The 23,605-nt window shown below is 37.9% G+C and overlaps 1 protein-coding gene and 1 pseudogene across 1 annotated transcript; one reads left to right on the top strand and one right to left on the bottom strand.

The window, feature by feature from the left end:
- Positions 1-4,387: 4,387 nt before the first annotated feature.
- Positions 4,388-16,185, bottom strand: LOC118615945 (F-box/LRR-repeat protein 21-like). Its single transcript, XM_036241255.1, has 6 exons — positions 16,160-16,185; positions 15,537-15,815; positions 9,431-9,797; positions 8,862-8,984; positions 5,341-5,512; positions 4,388-5,035 (listed from the first exon to the last, which is right to left on the bottom strand). The coding sequence occupies exons 2-6, from the start codon at positions 15,548-15,550 to the stop codon at positions 4,392-4,394; spliced, it is 1,320 nt and encodes a 439-aa protein (XP_036097148.1). The 5' UTR covers positions 15,551-15,815; positions 16,160-16,185; the 3' UTR covers positions 4,388-4,391.
- A 4,782-nt stretch (positions 16,186-20,967) lies between these two features.
- Positions 20,968-21,969, top strand: LOC118643739 (annotated as a pseudogene).
- Positions 21,970-23,605: the final 1,636 nt, after the last annotated feature.

Here is a 23,605-nt window from a genome sequence, read left to right on the forward strand (position 1 = left end):
GAGCAGTGGGGGTTTGAGGTCTTTGTTTTACGAGCAGTATTCTAGTGCCAGTCTGGAGTGCACAGGTCTTTAGCCATAGGGGTGGATATCTCACTAAATCAAGCCACTGATCAATATAGGGAAATTGATCTGGATGTCCAGGATCCCCTGCGACCTGATTCCAAACTGCCTGCACTAACTCAGGGTCAGAGAAGCCTGTACTAGGCCATCCTACTCTGAAAGTGGGCCATTCTAATTTGCAGAGTGTGTGCAATTTACTTTTTGAGAATTTAATCCCATACCCATGTTCTTCTTCAAAAGCTTCCCTAAAATGCCATAAGAGGCATCTGATGGGGGTCTTTTGAGAACTTTTCCCATTACCCATCCTCTCCAGGGACAAATAAATTGAGCCGCAAGCAAGACTCAGATTAAACAGAAAAAAAGGAGAAAACTGAAAATTCCCAAGGGCTAAAGAGCTGTAGGCTTCCTTGTAGTAGAAGGTCTGTGAGTCAGGATAAAATATCCTCAACCTCTAGTGAGATTGGCTGGAACCAAAGTATATCCTCAAGGGGACAACAAACAGGCTGAAGTGACAGAACAAGCATGTGGGCCACATATAAGGAACGGAGACAAGGGAAACACACAGACAGAAACTTTCGCTTTGTCCACCTGACTTCTCCCCTTGCGGGGATTTCAGATGCCTCTTGGCATGTGGCAGGTTAGAATAAGCCCCAACTCGGATCAGGTTCGCTGGTGGAACACCAGAGTGCTCCAAGAACCTGATACTGCCTTTTAGCCGTATGTGGCCATCACGGAACCACAGGATAGGACTCTTAACAAATGTCATGAAGCACAGTCACTCACACACAATTACATTCACACAGTCACACTCATACACCGTTTGAATTTCCTTCCAGAAAGTCCCTATCCTGAACGGCACCTATGCTGCTTGGGAGGTGATCAGTCTCCCTTTCCGCCCCAGTGGCAGGTCTGAATGAACAGAATTTGCCAGATTTGAACCCCACCTAACGTCTTAGGGGGATTCCCAGGAGAGGAGAGGCTGCGCCGCGTCCGGCCCTCTCACTCTCATCCAGATAGACTGGTCACTCAGAACTCACCTCCAGAGGCTTCTACCAGGTCTCCTTCAATCTTTTTGGGGACGTCTTGGCATCTCCTGGCAGCTCGTCGGAAACCCAAGTAGGATCTTTGGGGCCCTGGAACTCAGGGGGCGCCTCCCCTCAGATCTATAGGGGTCTGGTGGTGAGATCGAAAGAGGCTGCCCGTCCTAAGCGTCTAGTCCTTGGTGTAGCAAAACACCAGGGAATCTCGCTGGGGCCTCCAAATATTATAATGTGACAGCAAGATAACCAGAGACGCACAGCCAAATTGTAAAGGAGCACTTTATTCTCGCCAGCGGGCCGCGGAGGGCATAATCTCCCCTCAGATCAGCAGCCACGATTCTTCTTGCTCCTCCATTTTAATGACAGAAGCCCCATCCCCCCACCTCCTCTGAGGACTGGTACAATAGTGGGTGTGACAGTGATTACAGAAATCAAAATTAGCATTATTCACCGGGCTCACGAATACCTGCAAATACCAATACTGGAAACTGCAAATGCCTCCCAACACGTGGGGCAACTATAATCTTAGGCAAAATTCCTTTACCTCTAGGGGTAATTAACCTATTAGTGGGAAAATATTGAGGGAGGTCTGTTGATGATAAAAATGGAGTGATTTAGTCGCCTTAGCCTCGGGGACCACATAAGAATGGAATCTAGTTGCCTTAGCCTTGGTGCCCAGGTCAATTTGACCCATTGATTCCACTTCTAGGAATATATCCTAAGAAGCCTGAAACACCAATCCAAAAGAATATATGTACCCCTATGTTCATAGCAGCACTATTTACAATTGCTAAGATCTGGAAACAGCCCAAGTGTCCATCAATAGATGAGTCAATAAAAGAGCTCTGGTACATATATAGAATGGAACACTATGCAGTTATAAGAAAGAAATATCTCGCCCTGGCCGGTTTGGCTCAGCAGTTGGAGCATCAGCCTGCGACACAGAGAGACCCGGGTTCGGTTCCCGCTAAGGGCACGTACCTCGGTTGCAGTTTGTCCCCGGCCCTGGTTGGTCGTGCGGGTGGCAGCCACTCAATGTGTCCCTTCACATCGATGTTTCTCTCTCTTCCTCCCGCTCTATCTGAACAAAAAAAATGGAAAAATGTCCTCAGGTGAGGATAGAAAAAAAAAAGAAAGAAAGAAATATCTCTTATCATTTGAGATGACATGGAGAGACCTGGGGAGTATTATGCTAAGTGAAGTAAGCCAATCAGAGAAAGACAAATATCACCTGATCTCACTTATTTGTGGAATATAATGAACAAAACAAACTGATGAACAGAATGGACCCGAAGACATGAATGTGGGGTACAGACTGACAAACCTCAGAAGAGGGGGGCAGGAGGAGGGAAGAGATAAACCAAAAAATTTATATACATATATGCATAACCATTATTGACAATAATACTGGGGGTGGGGAGTCGGGAGGAGGGTGTCATTGGGGAGAAAAGGAGAAACATTTGTAACAAAAAAAAAATAATTAAATTTTAAAAAGCCGTGGTATATTTATACAATGGAATACTACGCAGCTATAAAAAAGAAGTAACTCTTACTCTTTGCAACTTCATGGATGGACCTGGAGATTATTATGCTAAGTGAAATAAGCCATACAGAGAAAGACAAATATCACATGATCTCACTTTTATGTGGAATCTAATGAACAAAATAAACTGATGAACAAAATGGGACCAGGGGCAAGAATACATGGAACAGACCTGACAGATCTTAAAGGAGAGAGGGAAGAGATTAACCAAAGAACATATATGCATATAAGCATAGCCAATGGATACGGACAATAATGTGAAGACCTGGGTGTGGTGGGGACTGGGTGGAGGGGGACAAATAGGAGAAAAATGGGGGGCATCTGTAATAGTGTCAACAATAAAAAAATATATTTTTCTAATTAAAAAATATTCAAAACTAGAAAATAATAAACATATTTTCTAATTTTCTTTTTAATTTTAAATTGATTTCTTAGAAAGAAATGTAAAATATTGGAGAACATGTTGGACAAAGAAAGTACTTAAGATTAAAAAAAAAAAGAAAGTATTTAAGTAAAATTTAGAGTGCCTATGATGGTGCTAACTATTTTGCTAGATGCTGGGAACATAACAGTGAGTAGAACCCAACAGTGATCTTACACTGTGCAATTGAATAAGCAGATAATCATACAAATAAATGGCAAATTACAATAGTGATAAGCACCACAAAGGGAAGCCAGAGTGCTGAGAGTCATGGAGGCTTCCCTGAAGAAAAGACATCTAAAGGAAAGATCTGAGGGAGCAAAAAGAGTAATCAAAGTAGAAAGGATAATATGTACAAATGCCTCCTGACTAGAGGCTGCATGGCAGTTGTAAGGATCTGAAACAGAATGGGAGCAAAAGGGCAAGGGGCAGATTGGTGGGAAGAAATGAGAGCAAAATATGGAGAAGTCAGATCTTATAGGATATTGTGGGTCATTTTAAAGATACATCTTCATCCTAAAGTCAATACATAGCCATTAAGGAATTTTGCTGTGTTACTGAGTAATCTACTAGATCACTCTGCAAAGGATTGGGCATCGTTCCAGATGCGTATTTATAGGTCAGTAAGCACTGATTCCCTCCCAGGTACTCTGCAAAATTTACTTTTTTTTATCTCAGTAGTTTAATCAATGAACAATCACAGTATCTTCATAGAATGTATTGGCATTATTTAGTTTTAGTCTAATGTCAATTTTCTCCCAAGTTAATGTAATAAAGTAGAATTCCAAGTGTACTGAAAATTAAGTTGTTTATTAAATCATAATATGATCTTACATAGTGCTGAAAATGAAGCATAATTAAGTCAGCCTCTGTATCTATATTTTTATTTTACTCTTAGTTTTTAATACTAAATATTTGATAAAATATATTAATACTAAGATTAAACAGAAACAATTAAAACAATATAAAGTTGTAAATGGCACAATTTAAGAAATCCAAAGTTCAATATAGATGTATTTAGCAAGGTAAAGTATTCCTCCAAGGAAGTTACTAAGGAGCTTATCTAGAAACTCTGTAGTTTTTAGAATATCAACTATCTAACCACAACATAGTCTCTGTGTCCTATTTATGAAAATTTCTGGCTTTTCAAATTTCTCATATTTTTCTGAAATGTTTCTGCTACAACCTATTAAGACAGTTTGCAAATGATGAAATATTTTAGGTAAAATATTTCAGCAATGCATCTTAAAATTTACATTTGTATAGACTGAAAGAAGCTAATCTTATTGATTTTTTTTTAAAAAAATTAAGGATCTTTGATAGTTGATTACCAGATAGGCATGACATCAGGGAACCATATTCTTCCCAGATATTTGGAGACTTCAGTGTGAACTTCATCTAGACTACAATTGTCATCAGGAATCAAAACTTCCTCCATTATAGATAGTTGGGTTAGTCTTTTCCCACATAGTCTTACAAACTCAATGAATGCACTGCAACTAACTTCACATTCACTGAGGCCCAATGCTGTTAAATTTTTACAGTGTTTAGCAATACAAATAAGTTCATTATCAAGAGTCTGAAGACCATTGGCACATACCACTAACTCGATTAGTCTTGGACAGTTAAGACCTATTCGTCCTAGAACTGCTTTGCTTACTGAACGACCAAAATAAAGGTGAGTAACAGGGGTTTCTTCTTTGAAGAATGTCTCAAATTCCTCTTCATATAAAAAGAAGTACATAACAATATTAACTCCAGGGGAGTGTTTAATAAATGCATCCCAACTTTGTTTTTTAATAGAATAAAATTCAATTTGTCCAGGATTTTCACTCACAACATCAATTCGAAGATGTTCAAGGTTAACATGAGTCTCACTTGAAAGTGCCAGGAGAAGCTCATCACTTAGCATGTAGTAATTCAATGCCAGTTCTCTAAGGCCTTGACAATGGTCAGCCACACAGAGGATTCCTGTGGGAAGTGGGGGAAAATTCTTAACAACAAAGATCAGATTAATATAACACTTTGTTAATTTACATTTGATATTAGTCATTCATTATTTACTAAAATAGCCAAGATACACACATATATATGTAAATATATATGTAAAAGTAAAATACTCTTAGGAGAAGCAATTTAAACTATCACTAGCTTATAAATTAAGACTTCTTTTGGAAAACAGTTAATAAATTATGTAGTTTTCAATAAGAAATTGCATTGTTACTATTACTATAGTATAAAAAAATATCATGCAAGCTTAAAAAAATATAACCTACCATCAGATGAAACATGAGGACAGCTACTCATTTTTAGGAGTCTTAGAGTATCACTATTATTGGCCACGAGAATCTTCAGTGAGGGATCATCCACTGGTGTGTCTTCGATTTTGATTGATGACAATGATTTTGAGTTGACAAAAACAACTGTAAGTGCTGACACAAAATGAGACTTGCAGGGCAATAGGAAAAAAATTATAAAAACATTATTTGAAGACCTACAGCTTCAATCAAATAATTCATTCAAACTATTATATCAACATATACTTACAATACCATAGTATAAGCCATCAACATATTTCTGTTTTTCGTAACACTATTAGCCAGTAGAAGACGTTTTTATAACAAAGTGTAGTTTTTAAAAATACTTTTACAATTCATAAATGGAATGGTGAGAAAGGGAGAAGTTTCAAAGATTTCATAAATATGTCTTTCAATTATTTTCGATCTTAAGGATTTTGTTTTCAATATTAAAAGGATATACTTATATTTATTTCCTAGAAGTTGGCAAGTGATGGTCTGCCAGCCAAAAACCTAGTCCACAGTCTGTTATTATATAGCTCATGAGTTAAGAATGGTTTTTACATTTTTAAATAATTGCAAAAATGGTTTGGAGACTATTTCGTGACATGTGAAAATGACATAGGAAACTCTTTCAGTGTCCTTTAGAGTTACTAGCATGTGCTTCAAGCAGGCATCGTCTGTGTCGGTTTTCCCCGGTGCTCCGTGGAGCTGACGGCACTGCAGCAGAAGAGTTTCAGCAAAACTGCTTGAGCCGCAAAGCCTAAGATATTTACTATCTGTACCTATTCAACTCTTTTTATCTGGTTTATTCACTCCTGTATTTCCAGCATCTAAAATAGTATCTGGCATATGGTAGAAGGTTAATAAATACTTGTTGATGAATAAATATGGGATTCTTCAGTGACATGCTTTTTGCTAGCAAATTAAACAAAAGTATACTTTGAAAACTTTCTGTTTTGAATATTGACAAACTAAAGCTTATTTTATAGTTTGAACTCAGAATGGGTGGAGTTTCACAAGTTTTCAGATCCAGTATTTTTGGACACAGATTGGAAGTCTGGAAACCAAGCCTATGCATGATCATTTTTCCTTATTTCAAAGTCAATTTGGATTCTACCTATTGTCCCTATTAGAATGATCAAATTGGTTATAAATCTTAATTCATTTATTAGAAAGCTTATTGGCTTATACTAATTAACTGATTTACACAAATTTGTAAATAGTGGATAACTAGACCTTGTCACTAAATTTTATGATGCCCAAAATTGCTAGAGAAATATAAATACATCACTCTTTTTTGTTAAGAAATATAAGGCTTTTTTTAAAATCAACTCTCAGTGGACTCTTTTAGTCCTGAAGGACACAGTTAAGCACGAGAGTGTAAGTATCCCCTGCTTTTTGAAAATTTGCTTTACACCACTTGGGTTTTACAAAAAGACCTACATTAGTACCAGATTTCATAAACCAAAAGAAATCCAAAAAGGATTTCACTTTTACAAAAAAAGGCAAAACGCAAAAACAGTGTTCAGCATCTGTTAGGCAGCGAGCCGCTGAGGAGGACGTGTGCACCTCGAGCAGCGAAAGTGGCCCTGCCAACCTCCGCCAGCAGCCACGCTCAGCGTCTCAGCATCAGGCTCCACGGCTCTGAACTGTCTGTGAGCATCTGTGCGCGCTTCACCCTAATTTGTGTTACATAAGATGTTCATAAGATGTGTCCTAAGACAATGGCTTCTTCGTTTTATGCCATTTCAGCTTTTAAAAGGTTTTATAGAAAAGCTCTGCTTTTGGATAGTAGGCGAAACCTGTACAAAATTTTACTAGAGTGACAATATATTCCTTTAGCACTTTTTATGCCTAGCAAAATGCTGTACTTTTATCTTATTTTCCTTTAGTTTACAAATGAAAAAACTGAGGCTTAGAGAGATGCACAAATTCCCCAGAAGCCACAGCGCTCATTTTACTGTGGAGGCAGAGCTTGAAATGAAGCCTACTAATCGCTGTTGCCTCACTCAGGTGTCTGCATCAACTAACCTAGAAGTTGGCTCTCAAAGCTGATGTACAACATGAGAAGCAGCTTAAAATACAAGAATTTTAGGTAATCTGATTCCACAGTTTATAAACAAGGAAATACCTGTTTAGAAGTAGCAAGATTTCCTCTGATTAATTATATTACTCTAATCTCCAAATGACCCATTTTTTCAGTGCATCTTTTAAACAGATAAGCTAGTAGAAATGCTTGCTAAAAGAGAGCCATGACCCAGTTTATGAGAGAGATGTTACTATTCCTCTATCCTCTTCTATAGAGAGTTTCTATTAGCCAGTCTTACTGACAACCATGATTTAGTGCTTATTATATATTAGGCATTAATATATTATAATTCTGGGTTTATAATGGTAAACAAACAAATTAGAATCTCTGTCGTCAAGAAGTTTATGATTTGGTTCTGTTGAGAAGAGAATAAACATGTTAAATAACTAAGGTATTTTCAAGTACTGATGAATGATATAAAGAAAATAAAATATTGTAATAGAATAGAGAGTAATTGGAGGAGTTTGGTGTGGTTTAGCAAAAGTGGTTGAGGAAGGCCTCTCTGAGGAGATGGCATTCAAGTTGAATGAAGAGAAGACAGTTATTAGTTTCTGTGGCAGAGATTGCTGGTTGCTTCTGAACAACCATTCACCCTTTCTTTTTTGGTAATCGAGTCCCATACATCGCTGGATACATTGCCACGAAGCTAAAAGACTCCCCTAGCCTCCCAGAAATATGGTGTGGCCATAGGGTAAATTTTGGCCAAAACAAACAGAAAAGCCTTACGCAATACTTATGGCTAGTCTCCTTGAAAAGGAGAGGGCACACCCTTCTTCCCCTATTGCTTCCACCCAGCTGTCTAGAATAAGGACATGAAGGCTGGAGCTAAGGAAGCCATCTTCGACACTGAAAATGAAGAAAATGCCTTGGAGAGAACAGAGTGCCCACAGGAAGCCTGGGTTCCAAACCATTTCATACTAGTCATGGACTGTTTCACCTAGGGATTTCTTTAATGTAAGAGAAATAAACTTCAGTCATGTGTTTTAGTCACTGTTGTTTTGGAATGTCTACTACATGGACTCAAACATCATCCTAAAAAATATAGTTTATTTAGTTAAATATTATGCTGTTCTACCTCCAATGGAGAGACTCTATAATTACAGGAACAACATCCATTTACTGGCCCTACACACCCTATATTAAAAGTAACTAAGTAAACTAGCTCTCAAAAATTGTACATCTAAATTTTATATTAATGATATTTACTGGGGAAACAATTACTAAAGTATATCTAAATAATAAAACCACACATAAGCTATTTCAGCAAAAATAAGTGCTAGTCAACAGAAAACTGCTTTAAATAATTCTTTGAATACAAGTAGATTATTGTCTATTTTTAAGAAAAGAATCTTTTCTGCTAGAAAAGAATTTCAGTATATCTCACACAAAAAAAACACAGCATCTTTACCTTTGACATATTCATAAAACTTGATTTGGCTGTTGAAATTAAGCCCAAGGTCTGGATAGAACAATTTACCAGCTGGGAAAGTATATCACAGGCAGCTTCTGCTGATTCAGTACTACTATCAACCTAAAAAGATAATATTAAATCTTAATTTCATGAAGGTAACTTATTAGAAAGTTACTGGCAAATACATATTTAATAGAATTTATTTGCAAAATTGTATTCACCCCTTCAAGCTATAAAATAAATATTGTTTTTTCTTTATACAAAATGTCTCAGGTAAAAAAGTAAGAAGTAGAAATGATGACAAATTAACTTTCTAAACACTTCATACTTTCAAATATTCTACAATTACCTGAATTTTAATAATAGTTTTCAGGTGAAGGAAACTGAAAATTAAGTTATTCAATTATAGCCCAAGTTCTACATCTCAATCTATGCAAATAACTACAGAAAATAGTTTGGGATAAAAATCCTGCAAAATTCATTGACTGCTTCAACATAGAATCTAGATATTAAAAATATTATTACAATATAAGTCACAGTTTCTATTTAATGTTTACTTTTCTTACCTTAAAGCTAACATACTGGAGATGGGCAGCGTGCTTTTTAATAATCTGCTGAATGAGATCAGGATGAGTGGACTTAAAATAAGAAGTAGCTGGCTGGTTCAGTTCAAATTCAAACTTTCTCCAAAGGTCAGGAATATGAAAAACTTCATTCCATCTCCTACATACAGAAGATGCCCGTGCCCGATCTATTAAAGGAAGATACTGAAAAATGCGTAACACTACATGATGAGGCAAACTCCCCCAGTCTAGAAGAACAGTATACATATGAGTCTGGTTGAGAGAAGAGTAGAATCCAAGTTTTGGCTGTTTCATTACTGGTGAAGACTGGACAATTTTATTCACAACAGATAATTTGTTCCTCTTCATTCTGAAACCATTAGAAAATGTTAAGTGATCATTTTTTCCACATTTCTATCATATATTTGTGTTCTAATTGTATAGAATAACATTAGACAGTGAAAAGCAGTTTAAGACAATTTTAAAAGTAATCTTCCACTTTCATGCATTGCTAAGTACTGCTATGTGCTGGGGGTACAGAGATCAATAAGAAGGAAGCTGTTCTCAAAGAGCTGTGGCCAAATGGTGAAATGCAATGATAAATGCCATCACTGAAATTAGGACAAGTTGCAACGGAAAAATAAAGCAATGCTACATAATTGAGTTTGTGAGAGTGAGTAGTTGGGGAGGCTTCCAACAGAAAATGTCCAAGAAAGCTGTGTATGTCCCAGGTTTATTCCTGGTCCATTATTGTGTTCTTACTATCTCCTACACAGAAGGAAGCATCACACTGCAACTGTGCTAAGAACTCCTGGGGGACGTGAGGGACAGTAAACACAATTAAAAGCACAGGTCTCAAGGAGTCCCAGCTCTGCCCTTTACTGACCATGTCTGAGCAAATTAATTTAAGCCTCAGTTTCCTCATTTGAAAAGCCAGGAGAACAGCAGTACCATCTCATAAGGCTTGTGAGAATTAAAGTACACTAAATGCCAGCACATAGTAAGTGCTCAATAAATGTTGCAGTTATTTTTTTAAAAATATGTTTTCATTAATTTTTAGAGAGAGAGAGAAACATCAATGTGAGAGGGATACATCGATCGGCTGCCTCCTGCACACCCCCACTGGGGATCGAGCCTGAAACCCAGGCAGGTGCCCTGACCAGGAATTGAACTGGTACCTCTCAGTCCATGGGACAAAGCTCAATACACTGAGTCACACCGGCCGGGCACAGTTACTATTATTTTCAATTGTCCAGTGCATTTTTCTGAACAAATTTCATTAAGTTGAAGCACAATTCTAACAAAAAGTCAAATGATCTGTTACAATTTTCAGATGATACCCAACACACAGGAGCTCCAGAGAAACTGGATATGGCAGGGACAAAGCCAGTGTAAGCCACACAGCTGACCATTATCCGCCAATGTAAAATAGCAAAGGAAAGAGCATTCTTCCCCAACAGAAAGAAGTGATAAATCTCCAGGTATTAGTCAGCTTAAAATACAACTAAGTTCCAACAAATTTCAGGTCCAGATATACCCAAGTATTTTGGATTATCTTGTATATATTCGTACATAACAATACAAAATATTTTAAGTATATAGTTATTTGAGAGGCAAAATAATGGTAAGAGTAGTTCTGAACTTTAACTTTGGTTGGCTATTCAATCCTCTTTTTCACCCCAAATGCTAGAAATGTATATGTAGAAGACTCAGTGTCATATAATTAAAACATACCTTTAAATCTAATGAAATATTTATTTAATATGTAATTATCTGTGTCTTGTGAGTTACTCTGTCTGATGTGAAACATTTCTTAATCACAACATAGAGCTGGATCCCAGAAGCAGGACTGACCTAGTCACTGAACAAAATGAAAGGTCATCTTTTCTGTTTGGAAAACTGAAATGGAAAGCAAAAATAGTTGCAAAGCTGTGTCTCAGGCATCAAGCAAAAGAGCTACCATATACATTTTAGTCTGACTAAAATTACATGCGTGGTAGAGACCTGGACCAGAAGTACAATGTAGAATATATGAAAATGCTGACATCAACAATTCAAAGTATATGCTATTTTGAAAGGGCTATTCTTTAATGCAAATTCCCTAAAATGAAATTTGATAGCCCAGGGAAGGTAAAGGAATGGACACTAAGGTAAAGCCCTAATGTGGAGCATATTTATTGACATTTTGCTTGTAACTGTTTTATTTGGTAACCTATAGAATTTCACTAAGATATTACCAAAAAAGTTACCCTGAATATAATCCCTCACTAGAAAAGTAATGAAGCCAAAAATAAAGCAAAGACTTTTTCCAAATGCCAGGTTTAAAAAACTGCCTTGCAATTCTAAACAAAGCAATTGTGCTATATATTATATCTGACTGTGTGTAATTTGAATTGATTGTTAAAATTGTTAATTTAGTAAAATCATTAAATTGCCAATTCACTGATAGAATCACCATAACTAAAGGATATTATGTACCAATAATTCTATTAAAAATAACACTTTAAATTCCTTTTTCCATGTGTACAGAGCATAAAACTCATCCACAAATCATCAATTTCATATATAATAATTTTATAGCAATGAGAATCAGTAAACTACATTTTAGAATGCGAGACAAATTGATCTTTCTTAGCTTCAAAATGATATAAAAATTCCACCCTAAACATGATCATTTTTAGAAATTGATCATTCTTTTTCAAATTACCGACTTTCTTACCTAAAAAAGGCTTGCAGCTCTAGTCAGCGTGGTTCAGTGGTTAGGGTGCCGGCCTGCACACCGAAGGGTCATGGGTTCAATTCCCAGTCACGGGCGTCTGCCTGGGTTGCAGGTTCACTCCCTGTCCCAGTAGGGGCACGAGTGAGAGGCAACTAATTGATGTGTGTCTCTCACATAGATGTTTCTCTCTCCCCACCATCCCCCCTCCTTTCCATTCTCTCTATTAATCAATGGGAAAAAAAATATCCTCAGGTGGAAGATTAACCAAAAAAAGAAGGCTTGCAAGTTCCAGTTCACTCTGAATGAATGAAATGAAGTAACTGCTGCCATGGAGTACTCACCAACATCCATTTGATTTCCTTTCCTAGGTTGGCAAAATACCACAAAAACACATTCATCAGAATATATAAGTAAAAATCCAATAATTTTGATACTTAGGATATTTATATATCATTGTATATGGTTGCAAGTTTTTATTAGGAAATTATTGATTACCAAGCTATTTTTTTTTTCCTACTCAGAAGAAAACCTGTCCATAAAAAAATAAAAAATACTAGCCTGTTTAGTGGAAATATTGCAACACTTGCCAGGAATTACACTTGAAGATCTACTAAAATAGAATGCAGTAGATCAAACAGTCAAGTGGCTCTAATGAACATGTATGGAGGGATACTACAAAAAAATTCAAGGTAATCCATGATTACATTTATTTGTTAATAGGCTTTGTAAATCACTCAAGTCCAGTTTTTAGCAGCACATAATACTTCTACAGTTGTAATAATTAAATAAGTAGACATAACTTTTATTACTTATTGTTCCCATATAAATGTAGTTTGACTAGTCTGCTATTAATGGAACATATACTTCTGTGGTGTTTAAATTCTTCACTTTATTGATACATATGATTAATTCATTACTTTTTTAAAATATGTTTTTATTTATTTTTAGAGAGAGGGGAAGATTAAAAGGGAGAGAGAAACATTGGAGGCCTCCTGCACACCCCCTACTGGGGATCAAGCCCGCAACCCAGGCATGTGCCCTGACCAGGAATCCAACCGGTGACCTGTTGGTTCATGGGACAAGGCTCAACCACTGAACCATACTGGCTGGTCTAATTAATTTATTCTTACTTGATTCATTCATAGTCTCTTTGAGGTTTGGCTGATTTCAGGCACAGTAACTTGTTAGAGTTAGGAGCAGTTTATGGACATGGAAAAAAAATAACTGGTCTACACTATGATAAAATGATAAAACTCATTCCTTGGCATCATGAATAAATGTCATAAAGTAAAGAAATAAATAAATGAATTCCACTACTTTTGTAAGCCAAATTAAACTACACAGAGGAGGAAGAGGAAGAAACCTATTAAGTAACTGAAAACTTCTCTTAAATCTCTACTGCCTACCACCTGCCAACTCTCAACCTCTCTCTGAATACATATTCGGAGAATGTATTAGAGACCATTATAAATTTGATTTCCCCCAATTACCATCTGTTCTACTATTATCCAAACCACTATTTTTCAGATAATAGCAAGATTGGCTCTCTCTCTTTTACAGTCCACTCCAGAAGCAGGCAGAAAGGAGCTATCAGGCACACATTTAGAGGAACACCACAAATATGAGAAAGACAAGTCAAGTGACTTGTAGTCCTCTAACAAGATGATACACAATTTTATTTACTGCAGAAACTTTCCTACTGAGTTATCAATATGGCCACTTTTGTGCTTTCACACCATTCTTTATGCTAGAAAATAATAAAGTAATCTGGTGATAGTATATAAATAGAAAATCACTACCTAAGACCCATAAGAAGATGGTATGCAAGTACCTATCTCACATCAGTCCCTTGGAGTCTTCAGGATCAGATGAATTACTTACCTGTTTGCTGAAGGAACTTGACTGCTGTTCAGTCACTATCTGGAATTGTGAGGGCTAGTAAAAGACAAAACCAGAATACAGGATCCTATCAAGTGATAAGCCATACTTCCAAAAAGGAAGAGATGAGCAACTTGACAGTGATCTTTAGCACAATTCTAGAGTACAAAACAGGTTTATTCCCATTTGGAAAAGAGTGTAATGATGACTCAAAGTCCACTTAGAGGCTTCACTAACCACCCTAACACAATTTCCTTTTTTGATATGTTTAGTAATTTGGTGAATCAAGTGACCATGTGAATTGGATCTTCTAAAAGTAAGAAATCTCCCAAAGTATTCTTGAGGGAAAGACAGAAGAAGACATTAGATGAAAAACTAAACATCCAAAGCCAAGCTGGTGGCAGTAATGGAAGAAACTGTCTTCTGCACCATCACCAGGTTCTTCCAGATTGGTTAAATGAATACAAAGAAGAACTTTTAACTTTCAAATTTTCAATAATCACAACATTAAAAATGTATGAATACTACAGATAATAAATATGCAAAATTATCTAAAAGGCTAGATAAATCTGTTGGAAGCAGCAAGATGAAAATGAATAGGAAGTAATAAGCAAATGCCCTTTAAGTTACTTCCTAAAGTGGCCACTGCAAAATTAGATTACTGCCACCACAGGCTGAAGGTCTCTGCTTTGGGGTCTGAAATCCAAGTTATTTGGTTCAAGGGAGATATGGCTTTCTAATATACTTCCTCCCACTAAATATAACCCAAGCAGAAAACAAAACAATTTTTTAGGGATATTGTCAAAAATATTTACATTCTTTGCAGCCCACATCACCTCTAATTAATTACCCTTCTAAATCTAAAAATCTACAATTTTTTTAAATGTGTCAGTCAAATGATAATATCATCAAGGTTTCAACAAGACAAAAGATAAGTATTTATGTCAAATAAATATTTCCTAAAACAGTGATTGACAGGTTTTTGGTGTTCTCACTTTTTATCAGTGATTTAGCAATTTTCTATACTCTCTCAAAAGTCTCTCTGTGATAGTAAGACATATTTATTTTTTTAATCCTTCATTTTTAGAATAGGTATGTTTGCTTTTAAATGACTCATATAAAAAACTGAAGTTTTCAAAATATATGTAGATTCCAAACACCTTTTGAGAGGCAAGGGAGAGGTACAGAACTTGAATTGGGCAATGTGTTAAAATCCCTGGACGGCAGCTGTTTCCCTCTCCTCCCAGACTCTGGAAGATGGAGAGGAGTGAGGACAGCAAGCCAGGCCCTGGACAGGGAAACCTTCTAAGTGGGGAGAGTTCCCACCTTAGCAAAGGGTAGTCTAAGGGAACTAACAATTAGTACAAATGACTCAGGAAAGCATTCTGCAACATTTTTCTGAGAGAAAATAATCATAATTTATTCCACTTCATATTTTGGGGAACATTTCTGGGCCCACGTGCCAAAGACAAAACCAGTACATCTTAAAGAGTATAGATTCTTCCAACTCACAGGCAAGGCTTCATGTACTTCCTCTTGGACACTTATTTCTCTGTGGCAAGTATAGTCTCTCACACTGTCGTCCTGCAAACTGGAGCACTTCGAGGTGTAGAGCTAAAGCCACCGCGTGTCTCAGTTATCATCTTAGCATGTCCAGCAACAACGCATACTCCAAACATCACCGGATGCACGTCCGAGAAAGGAGTTAGGATGCAGACAATCTTTTCGGAGCTTACCCTCCAAAGATGAGCGAAATGACTGAATCCTGGGACCCCGGATGCCGTGCTCGTCCTCCAGAAAAAATATCCGGGAGGAAGAAAAGAATTGAGGCTGTAAACCCCCCACAGACCGCCTGACCGTGGGGCAAATCAAACGCGGGGGGTGGGAAGTTTGCAGGGCGGCCCTGGCCTGGAGCCCGGGTGGGGTTTCTCCCGACCCACCTCACGCCTCGGGTGGCTAAGGACGCCAGGTCACGCCTCCTTAGTCCCCGAGAAAGCGCGCGCTGACCACGGGCACCTCCGCGCCCCAGAATCACCACCGGCCCGAGGCAGGACCCGGTTCCGGGCCGCAGCTTCCTCGAAGTCAGCTGAGTCGCACTCCTCCAAGACCACCGCGACCCCAGAAGGAAATGCTACCTTTAAACATACGACTGTGGGTGTTTCGGCGCCTCCCTGGGCATTCACGGGCCGGCCTGGGGCGGCCGCAGCCGGCCGCCCGGTCCAAGTACGGGGTGCCTGCCCTGCAGTTAGCGGTGGTTGGCCCGCAGCGAGGACCCCCGGGGCTGCAGGCGTCCAACAGGCCGGCCCCGCCCCGGCCCCGCCCCGGCCCCGGCCCCGGCCCCGGCCCCGGCCCCGGCCCCGCCCCGCCCCCGCCCCGGCCCCGCCCCGGCCCCGCCCCGGCCCCGCCCCGGCCCCCGCCGCCACGCAGGCGCGCAGCTCCATTTTTCGCGGGAGGTCTGGGCGCAGGCTCACACCTGCTAGGGAGTTCTGGGGACCTCCTTTACGGAGTGAGTGGACGGTTTGATGTCAAATCTAAGAAATCGGCCTAAGCTATGTTTACAAATATTTTCTCCTATATGGTTTATAAGTTTAGATGTTACATGTAGGTGTAAATTCATTTAACTTTTGTGTATGGTTTAAGGTATGAATCAAAGTTCACTTTTTGGGGGTAAATGTATATCCAATTATTCTATCACCAGTTTTTGAAGAGATTATTTTTTTTCACCACTGAACTGCCTTTGCACCTTTGTGAAAAATCAGTTGTCCTTGTATGTGTGGCCCTATTTTTAAACTTTCTATTCTGTTTGATTGATATATTTGCCCATTTTTATGCCAACAGCACGGTCTTGATTTCTGTAACTTTATAATAATTATTAAAATCAGGTACTTTTAGCCTTTCAACTTGTTCTTTTTCAAAGCTGTTTTGGCTATTTTATATTCTTTGCATTTTTATATGAATTTGAAATTGCCTTAAATCTAGAAATCAATATGGGGAGAATTCTTATCTTAAAATAATGATTTTCCAAACTCAAGAACACAGTGTAGCTCTCCATTTATTTAGGTCTTTAATTTCTCTCAGCAATGTTTGAGTTTTTATACAGGTCTTGCACACATGCACCCCCCCACCACCAAGATATACCTCATAGTTTTAAAAATAGTATTGCTTTTCAAATTCTAATTTCTAATTATTTGTTGCCAGCATATAGAAATACAATTACTTTTTGCATATTGAAATTGTATCTTTCAACCTTGATAGAATCATGTATTATTTCCAGGAACTTCCACTGGAGTCTAGTACATTCCATTGGATTTTCTGCATGGACAATCACGTTACTTGTGAAGAAAGTATTCGATCTTTAACCAGGATGTCGTTACCTATAAGCTTTTCATAGATGCCTGTAGTTGTGTACAAGAACTTCCTCTCTATTCCTACTTTGCTGAGAGCTTTTTTTTTTTTTTTTTTTTTTTAAGAATAGTTGTTAGATTTTGTCAAATGCTTTTCTGTATCTATGAGACGGCCTTATGTTTTTATTTCTTAGTTTGTTAAAATGGTGAATTACATTGACTGTTTTTCAAATGCTAAACTAATTTTGCATTCCTGGGATAAACCTCAATTTTTTATCTTTTTACCTATTGTTAATTCAATTTGCTAAAATTTTGTTTAGAATTTCTGCATCTATGTTCATGGAGATATTGGTTTGTAATTTTCTTTTCTTGTAATAGCCTTGTGAGATTTTGGTATCAAGTAATGCTGGCCTCATAGACTATGTTGGGAAGTACTTTCTTCTCATCAATATTCTAGGAAAGTATAAATTTTACGCATTTTTGTATAAAAATAGTATTATTTATTAGTTAAATGTTTGGTAGAATTCACCAATGAAGTCGTCTGGACCTGGAGTTTATTTCGTGGGAAGGTTTTTGTCTACAAATTCAATCACTTTAGTAGATACTACTTTACTGAATGAGCTTTGGAAGTTTGCCTTTCAAGAAATGTGTCCATTTCATCTAAGTTGTTAAATTGATTTGCATAATATGGTTCATAATATTCTCTTATTATTATTTTAATGTTTTTAATATCTATAATAATGTCACCTTTCTTCTTCCTGATATTGGTAATTTGTGTCTACACTCTTTTTTGCCTGATCAGTCTGGTAAAGGTTATCAATTTTATTGGTCTTCTCCAAGAACCAGCTTTTGGTTTCACTGATTTTCTGAATTGATTTTTTAAATATCTCATTGATTTCTGTCCTGATATTTATTTCCTTCCTTTTGTTTACTTTGGGTTTAATTTGATATTTTTCTCTAGTTTCTCAAGGCTGGAGTGGAATTCATTGATTTGAGACCTTTCATTTAGTGATATAAGTATCCTCCTAAGTACCGCCTTAGTGACACTAAATTTAGGGCATCCACTAAATTTAGTACGTGTTCCCCCTTCTTCTAGAGCAGTTGAGAAATTCTCTCAAGGCAGTGAAATGTGGGCATTCATAAAACTTCTGTCTTGTGTCTTAAAAGCTGTTGTTTCATATGTTTTATTCTTTATTGGGGTGGGGGGTATTGTCTCTGCAGATGTACATTCTGTTCCTGTTTCTCTATCTTGCTTGGAATGAGAGATCTCATACTTTGTAATGGCTGAATGAGAAGTTTCCCTTATATGGAAACAAGTTCTTTAGCTATTCTCCTATTACTAGACATTGAATTTATACTATCAGAAGTATACTATGAAAATCTTCTATTTGGTGCACTTCCATGAATATTACTGAAGAATAGTCCTAGAACTGCAATTGCTGGTTCAAATATTTTAGATTTTAATAGCTATGGTCATAATCTTAAATAAATGTTAGTCATACAATTGTAATATACTTGATTTCAAACTAAGGAGCACACAATTATGCCAATAATAACTTTTTTTTAAAAGCATCTCTGTATAGTTCTTTTGCAGAGACTATCATTGTCATGCTTTGAGCAAATAGTGATTCTAGTTGTTAGAATCAGGATGGTCTATGCTATGCAGCAGTACCATACTGAAATTTCAGTGATTTAACATACAAAGGTTTATTTCTCAGTCATACTCTATTTCTCTCACAATTCAGCTAGGCGCTCTGGTCCCTGTTGTCTTCATTCTGGGACCAAAGATGATGGAACAGTTTTATATAAAATGTTGTCAGTCTGCCCAGCTGGTGTGGCTCAGTGGTTGGCCCATGGACCAAGAGGTTGCCAGTTCGATTCCCAGTCAGGGCACATGCCCAGATTATGGGCCCAATCCCCAATGGGGGGGCATGCAGGAGGCGGCCAATTGATGTCCTCTCTCATTGATGTCTCTCTCTCTCTCTCTCTTATTTCCTCTCTCTCTAAAAATTAATAAATAAAAAACATTTTTTTAAATAAAATAAATAAATAAAACTTTGTCAGTCTGTGCCAGAGGGAAAGAGTCAGTGGGACACATACACTGCATCTTATGCTTCTAAGCATATGTCAATCCCATCCTCATTCCACTGGTCAGAGCTAGTCAAATGGCCACACCTAACTTTAAGTGAGATAATCTAATCTTACCATATGCCTAGAAGAAGAAACCTGGAATGTTTGGAAACAACCGTAATAACTGTCACATTAGTAAAACTGTGCAATCAAAATTTCACACAAAACATTTTTAAGCATAAAAAATGTCTCACTTCTATGAAGTTTGGGGAAGGGAAGTCCTCAAGACTGCAGTCACTCTGATACCAACTGCAGATCTCAGGGATCCTCAAGACTACCCTGCTTCTAACAACAATTGTAAGTTTGGGGATCTCCAAGACCACCCTCAGATTGATAATTCTATAGGAGGACTCACTGAAAACTGTTATATTCATGGCTATGCTTTATTACAATAGAGGAATACAGATTAAAATCAGCCAACGGAAGCGATGCATGGGATGGAATCGAGGAAAGTTCCACATGGGAGCTACCAGTTGTCATCTCCCAGGGGAGTCACGGAGAGCACTAAATTCTCCCAGCAGTAACGCACGGCAATATACATGGAGTATTGCCAACTGGGGAAGCTCACTGGAGCCTTGGTGTCCAGAGTTTTTACTGAGGCTCGATCACATAGACAAGGTTAGCTGCCTTTGTGGCTGACCTTTAGTCTTCAGTCCCCCCACAGGTCCAGTTGATAAATGCGTGGCCCAAAGCCCTCACCATAAATCACATCGCTACACTGTTTGGTGTGGCTCAAAGCCCCACACAAACAAATACAGTCTGTCTTATCAAGCAAAACATTCCAAGGCCTTAGAGATCACACTACAGGAGTTGAGGGTGAAGACCAGACCTCTCTTTGGGTAAGATTAATTCTTTACTACACGGGAGTTAAATCATAATTGATTTAACAGCATTTCAGAATGCTACAATTAAATTGTCTATGGATCCTATTTGAGATAAAAATACATTTAAACTGTATCAGTAATATTTGCTACCTAGTATAAGTCTTTATTTTTTACTTTTTACTAGGTAGCAAATGATGTGAAAACTCACTGCCATAATTGCTTTAATGTATAAACTGTTCTTTTCCCAAAGAAAAATGGAGGTACATTTTCCACTTTTTTACTTTGCACGTTACCAAACGCATCACGTACATAAAAAGACACTCAGATATTTGTCGTGTTATCATTTGTTCCATGTGAATTTACTTGTTCTCTGCAGATCTCTCCTGTTTTCCTTTTAAAATGTTGGTTTTTCATATTTAAAAAGGTATATGATCTATTTTCTGAATAGGTTGTTTGTTTTTGTTTTTGTTTTTGTTTTGTTTTTTGCCTACTCAAGAGATTTTTGAGATTCAACCTTCACTGCATATTTTTTTCTAGATTAAGCTTTCCACAAAGGAAATTAGTAAAGGAACAATGTGCTCTCTGCTCCTCCTATTTGACAGATTGTGTCTTCCTGCACAGTGCCAGCCGCAACCCTGAGACACCATGGTGGTGGCTGGAATGAAGGGATTTGGCTGTATTGGGCACCTGGTCACAAGGGCTGCTTTTAACTCTGGCAAAGTGGATATTGTTGCCATCAGTAATCCCTTCACTTACCTCAGCTACATGTTTACATGTTCCGGTGTGATTCTACTCATGGCAAGTTCAAAGGCACAGTCAAGGCTGACAACAGGAAGCTTGTCGTCAGTGGAAAGTCCACCTTCATCTTCCAGGAGTGAGATCCTGCCAACATCAAATGGGGTGATGATGCTGGTACTGAATGTGTTGTGAGTCCACTGGTATCTTCACTGCCTTGAAGAAGGCGGGGGCTCACTTGAAGTTCAGAGCCAAATAGGTCATCGTCTCTGCCCCTTCTGCAGATGCCCCCATGTTTGTGATGGATGTGAACCATGACAAGTATGACAACTCCTTCAAGATAGTCAGCAATGCCTCCTGCACCACCAACTGTTTAGCCCCCCTGGTCAAGGTCATCCATGACAACTTTGGTATCATGGAGGGACTCATTACCACGGTCTATGCCATCACACCCAGTAGCCTGTGAATGGCCCTCTGGGAAGCTGTGACGTGATGGCCAAGGGGCTGCCCATAACATCATTCCTGCTTCTACTGGCCCTGCCAGTGGGCAAAGTCATCCCTGAGCTGAATGGGAAGCTCATTGGCATGGCCTTCCATGTCCCTACCCCCAGTGTGTCAGCTATGAATCTGACCTGCCGCCTGGAGAAAGCTGCCAAATACAAGGACATCAAGAAGGTTGTGAAGCAGGCATCAGAGGGTCCCCTCAGGGACATCCTGGGCTATACTGAGGACCAGGTTGTCTCCTGCGACTTTAACAGTGACGCCCACTCCTCCACCCTCAAAGACCACTTTGTCAAGCCCATTTCCTGGTATAACAATGAATTTGGCTACAGTAACCAGGTGGTGGACCTTATGCTTATGGCCTCATGGCTTCCAAGGAGTAAGAGCCCTCTGGACCACCATCCCCAGTGAGAGGAAGAGAGGCCCTCAGCTGCTGGGGAGTCCTGGCCCCAAATCAATGCCCCAACACACTGAGAACCTTCTGGCCTCCACAGTTTTCACCCCAGACCCCTTGAAGAAGGGGAGGGGCTTAGGGAACCCTACCTTGTCATGCATCATCCATAAAGTCCACTGTACCCAGCCATTTAAACAAAACAAAACAAAAAAACAAAAAACAAAAAACTAACTTAACTAAAAATTAAGGCTATTCATTTAAAAATCACAAATGCCAACTACTACGTCTCTATATGTGGAAGAACGTACTGCTGTTTGAACCATATTCAAGCACAGTATGAGGCCCTGTAAACAGAGGATTATGAAATAAACATTTCTAAATGGGTCAGGGTTAGTCATCACTGACAACGTTGATTCAAAGCCATTACCCTGTTTTGAAGAGTGAATAAAGTCAAGGGGATTGCATAGAGCTCAAGATTTTATTAACACTGTGTTCTAGAGAAGAAAAATGATTTTAATCTGTTGCTTTTCACTTATGCTTTTCTAATCAAGCCTTTAGAGGGCAAAGTCATTAATAAAATGTAACATTGTATTATGTTTTCCAATTTTGTAGATTACCTGGTTTTAAAAGCTGTAATTCAAATAAAATAATTCTGCAAATACACTTTGTTTAAAAAAAAATGAATTTATTCTCATGTTTAAGCATTTCATAGAAATACGCTGTTAATATAGAGATAATTTTCTACAGTCGTTTTATTTATGAAAGGCAAAACCCTGTGTTACTTGATTGTCAGCACAAGTCTGGGATCATTGAGAGAAACAAGGTCAGTCATTCTAAATCATTTAATGAAACTAGGTTAGTAAGTTGTATTTTTTTTTCCAATTTTCTTTTTTTTTTAAATTATTTTTCTTAATTTGTTTTTGTTACAGATGTTTCTCCTTTTTCCCCCATTGACACCCTACTCCCCATCCCCTTCACCCCATTTCCAGCTTTGTTGTCTATGTCCATGGTTACGCATACATGCATATGAGTTCTGTGGTTTACCTCTCCCCCCCCCGCCCCAACACCCTCTCTTCTGGGGCTTGTCGGTCTGTACCCTACCTCTATGTATCTGGGTCAATTTTGTTCATTAGTTTGTTTAGTTCATTATATTCCACAAATAAGTGAGACCATGTGATTTTTTTTATCATTTGAGATGACATGGAGAGACCTGGAGAGTATTATGCTAAGCAAAACAAACCAAGTCGGTTGTATTTTTAAGGGTAAAAATGACAATTTCTTAATTTTTTTTAACAAAATGAAAAACTTAACACTGAAAAATATTTTATTTATAAAGAGCAATAAATTCTTTTGTTACTAAATTTTGGTTTCCTTGTTTATGGCAAATTTTCCTATGTTAATTCCAAATCTTTGAAAAATGACACATCTTACATTGCAAATTGGGTACACAGTAGTTTAACTTAACATATTAGATTTAGAGATCCAAAGGGAGTTTTTTTTAATGGTTATTATTCATCAACTTAAGAAATATGTTATATTGCCATTCAGTATGCTGAGACCACAAAGTAGAACAACTGTCAGAGGAAACAGAAAAAAATACTATAATAGTTAATGGAAGTAATATTTAATATGCCACATCATAACAATAGAATG

Source organism: Molossus molossus, unplaced genomic scaffold (genome assembly GCF_014108415.1).
Source record: "Molossus molossus isolate mMolMol1 unplaced genomic scaffold, mMolMol1.p scaffold_m16_p_4, whole genome shotgun sequence".
In the NCBI taxonomy this organism is placed as follows: domain Eukaryota; kingdom Metazoa; phylum Chordata; class Mammalia; order Chiroptera; family Molossidae; genus Molossus; species Molossus molossus.

Bases quoted from the DNA above. Each gene is read 5' to 3' on its own strand.
- LOC118615945 (XM_036241255.1), bottom strand. The intron at 8,985-9,430 runs GTAAGAAAAGTA...TTATCTTTTTAG, and splicing joins TCCAGTATGTTAGCTTTAAG to GTTGATAGTAGTACTGAATC. The intron at 5,036-5,340 runs GTAGGTTATATT...CACTTCCCACAG, and splicing joins TCCTCATGTTTCATCTGATG to GAATCCTCTGTGTGGCTGAC.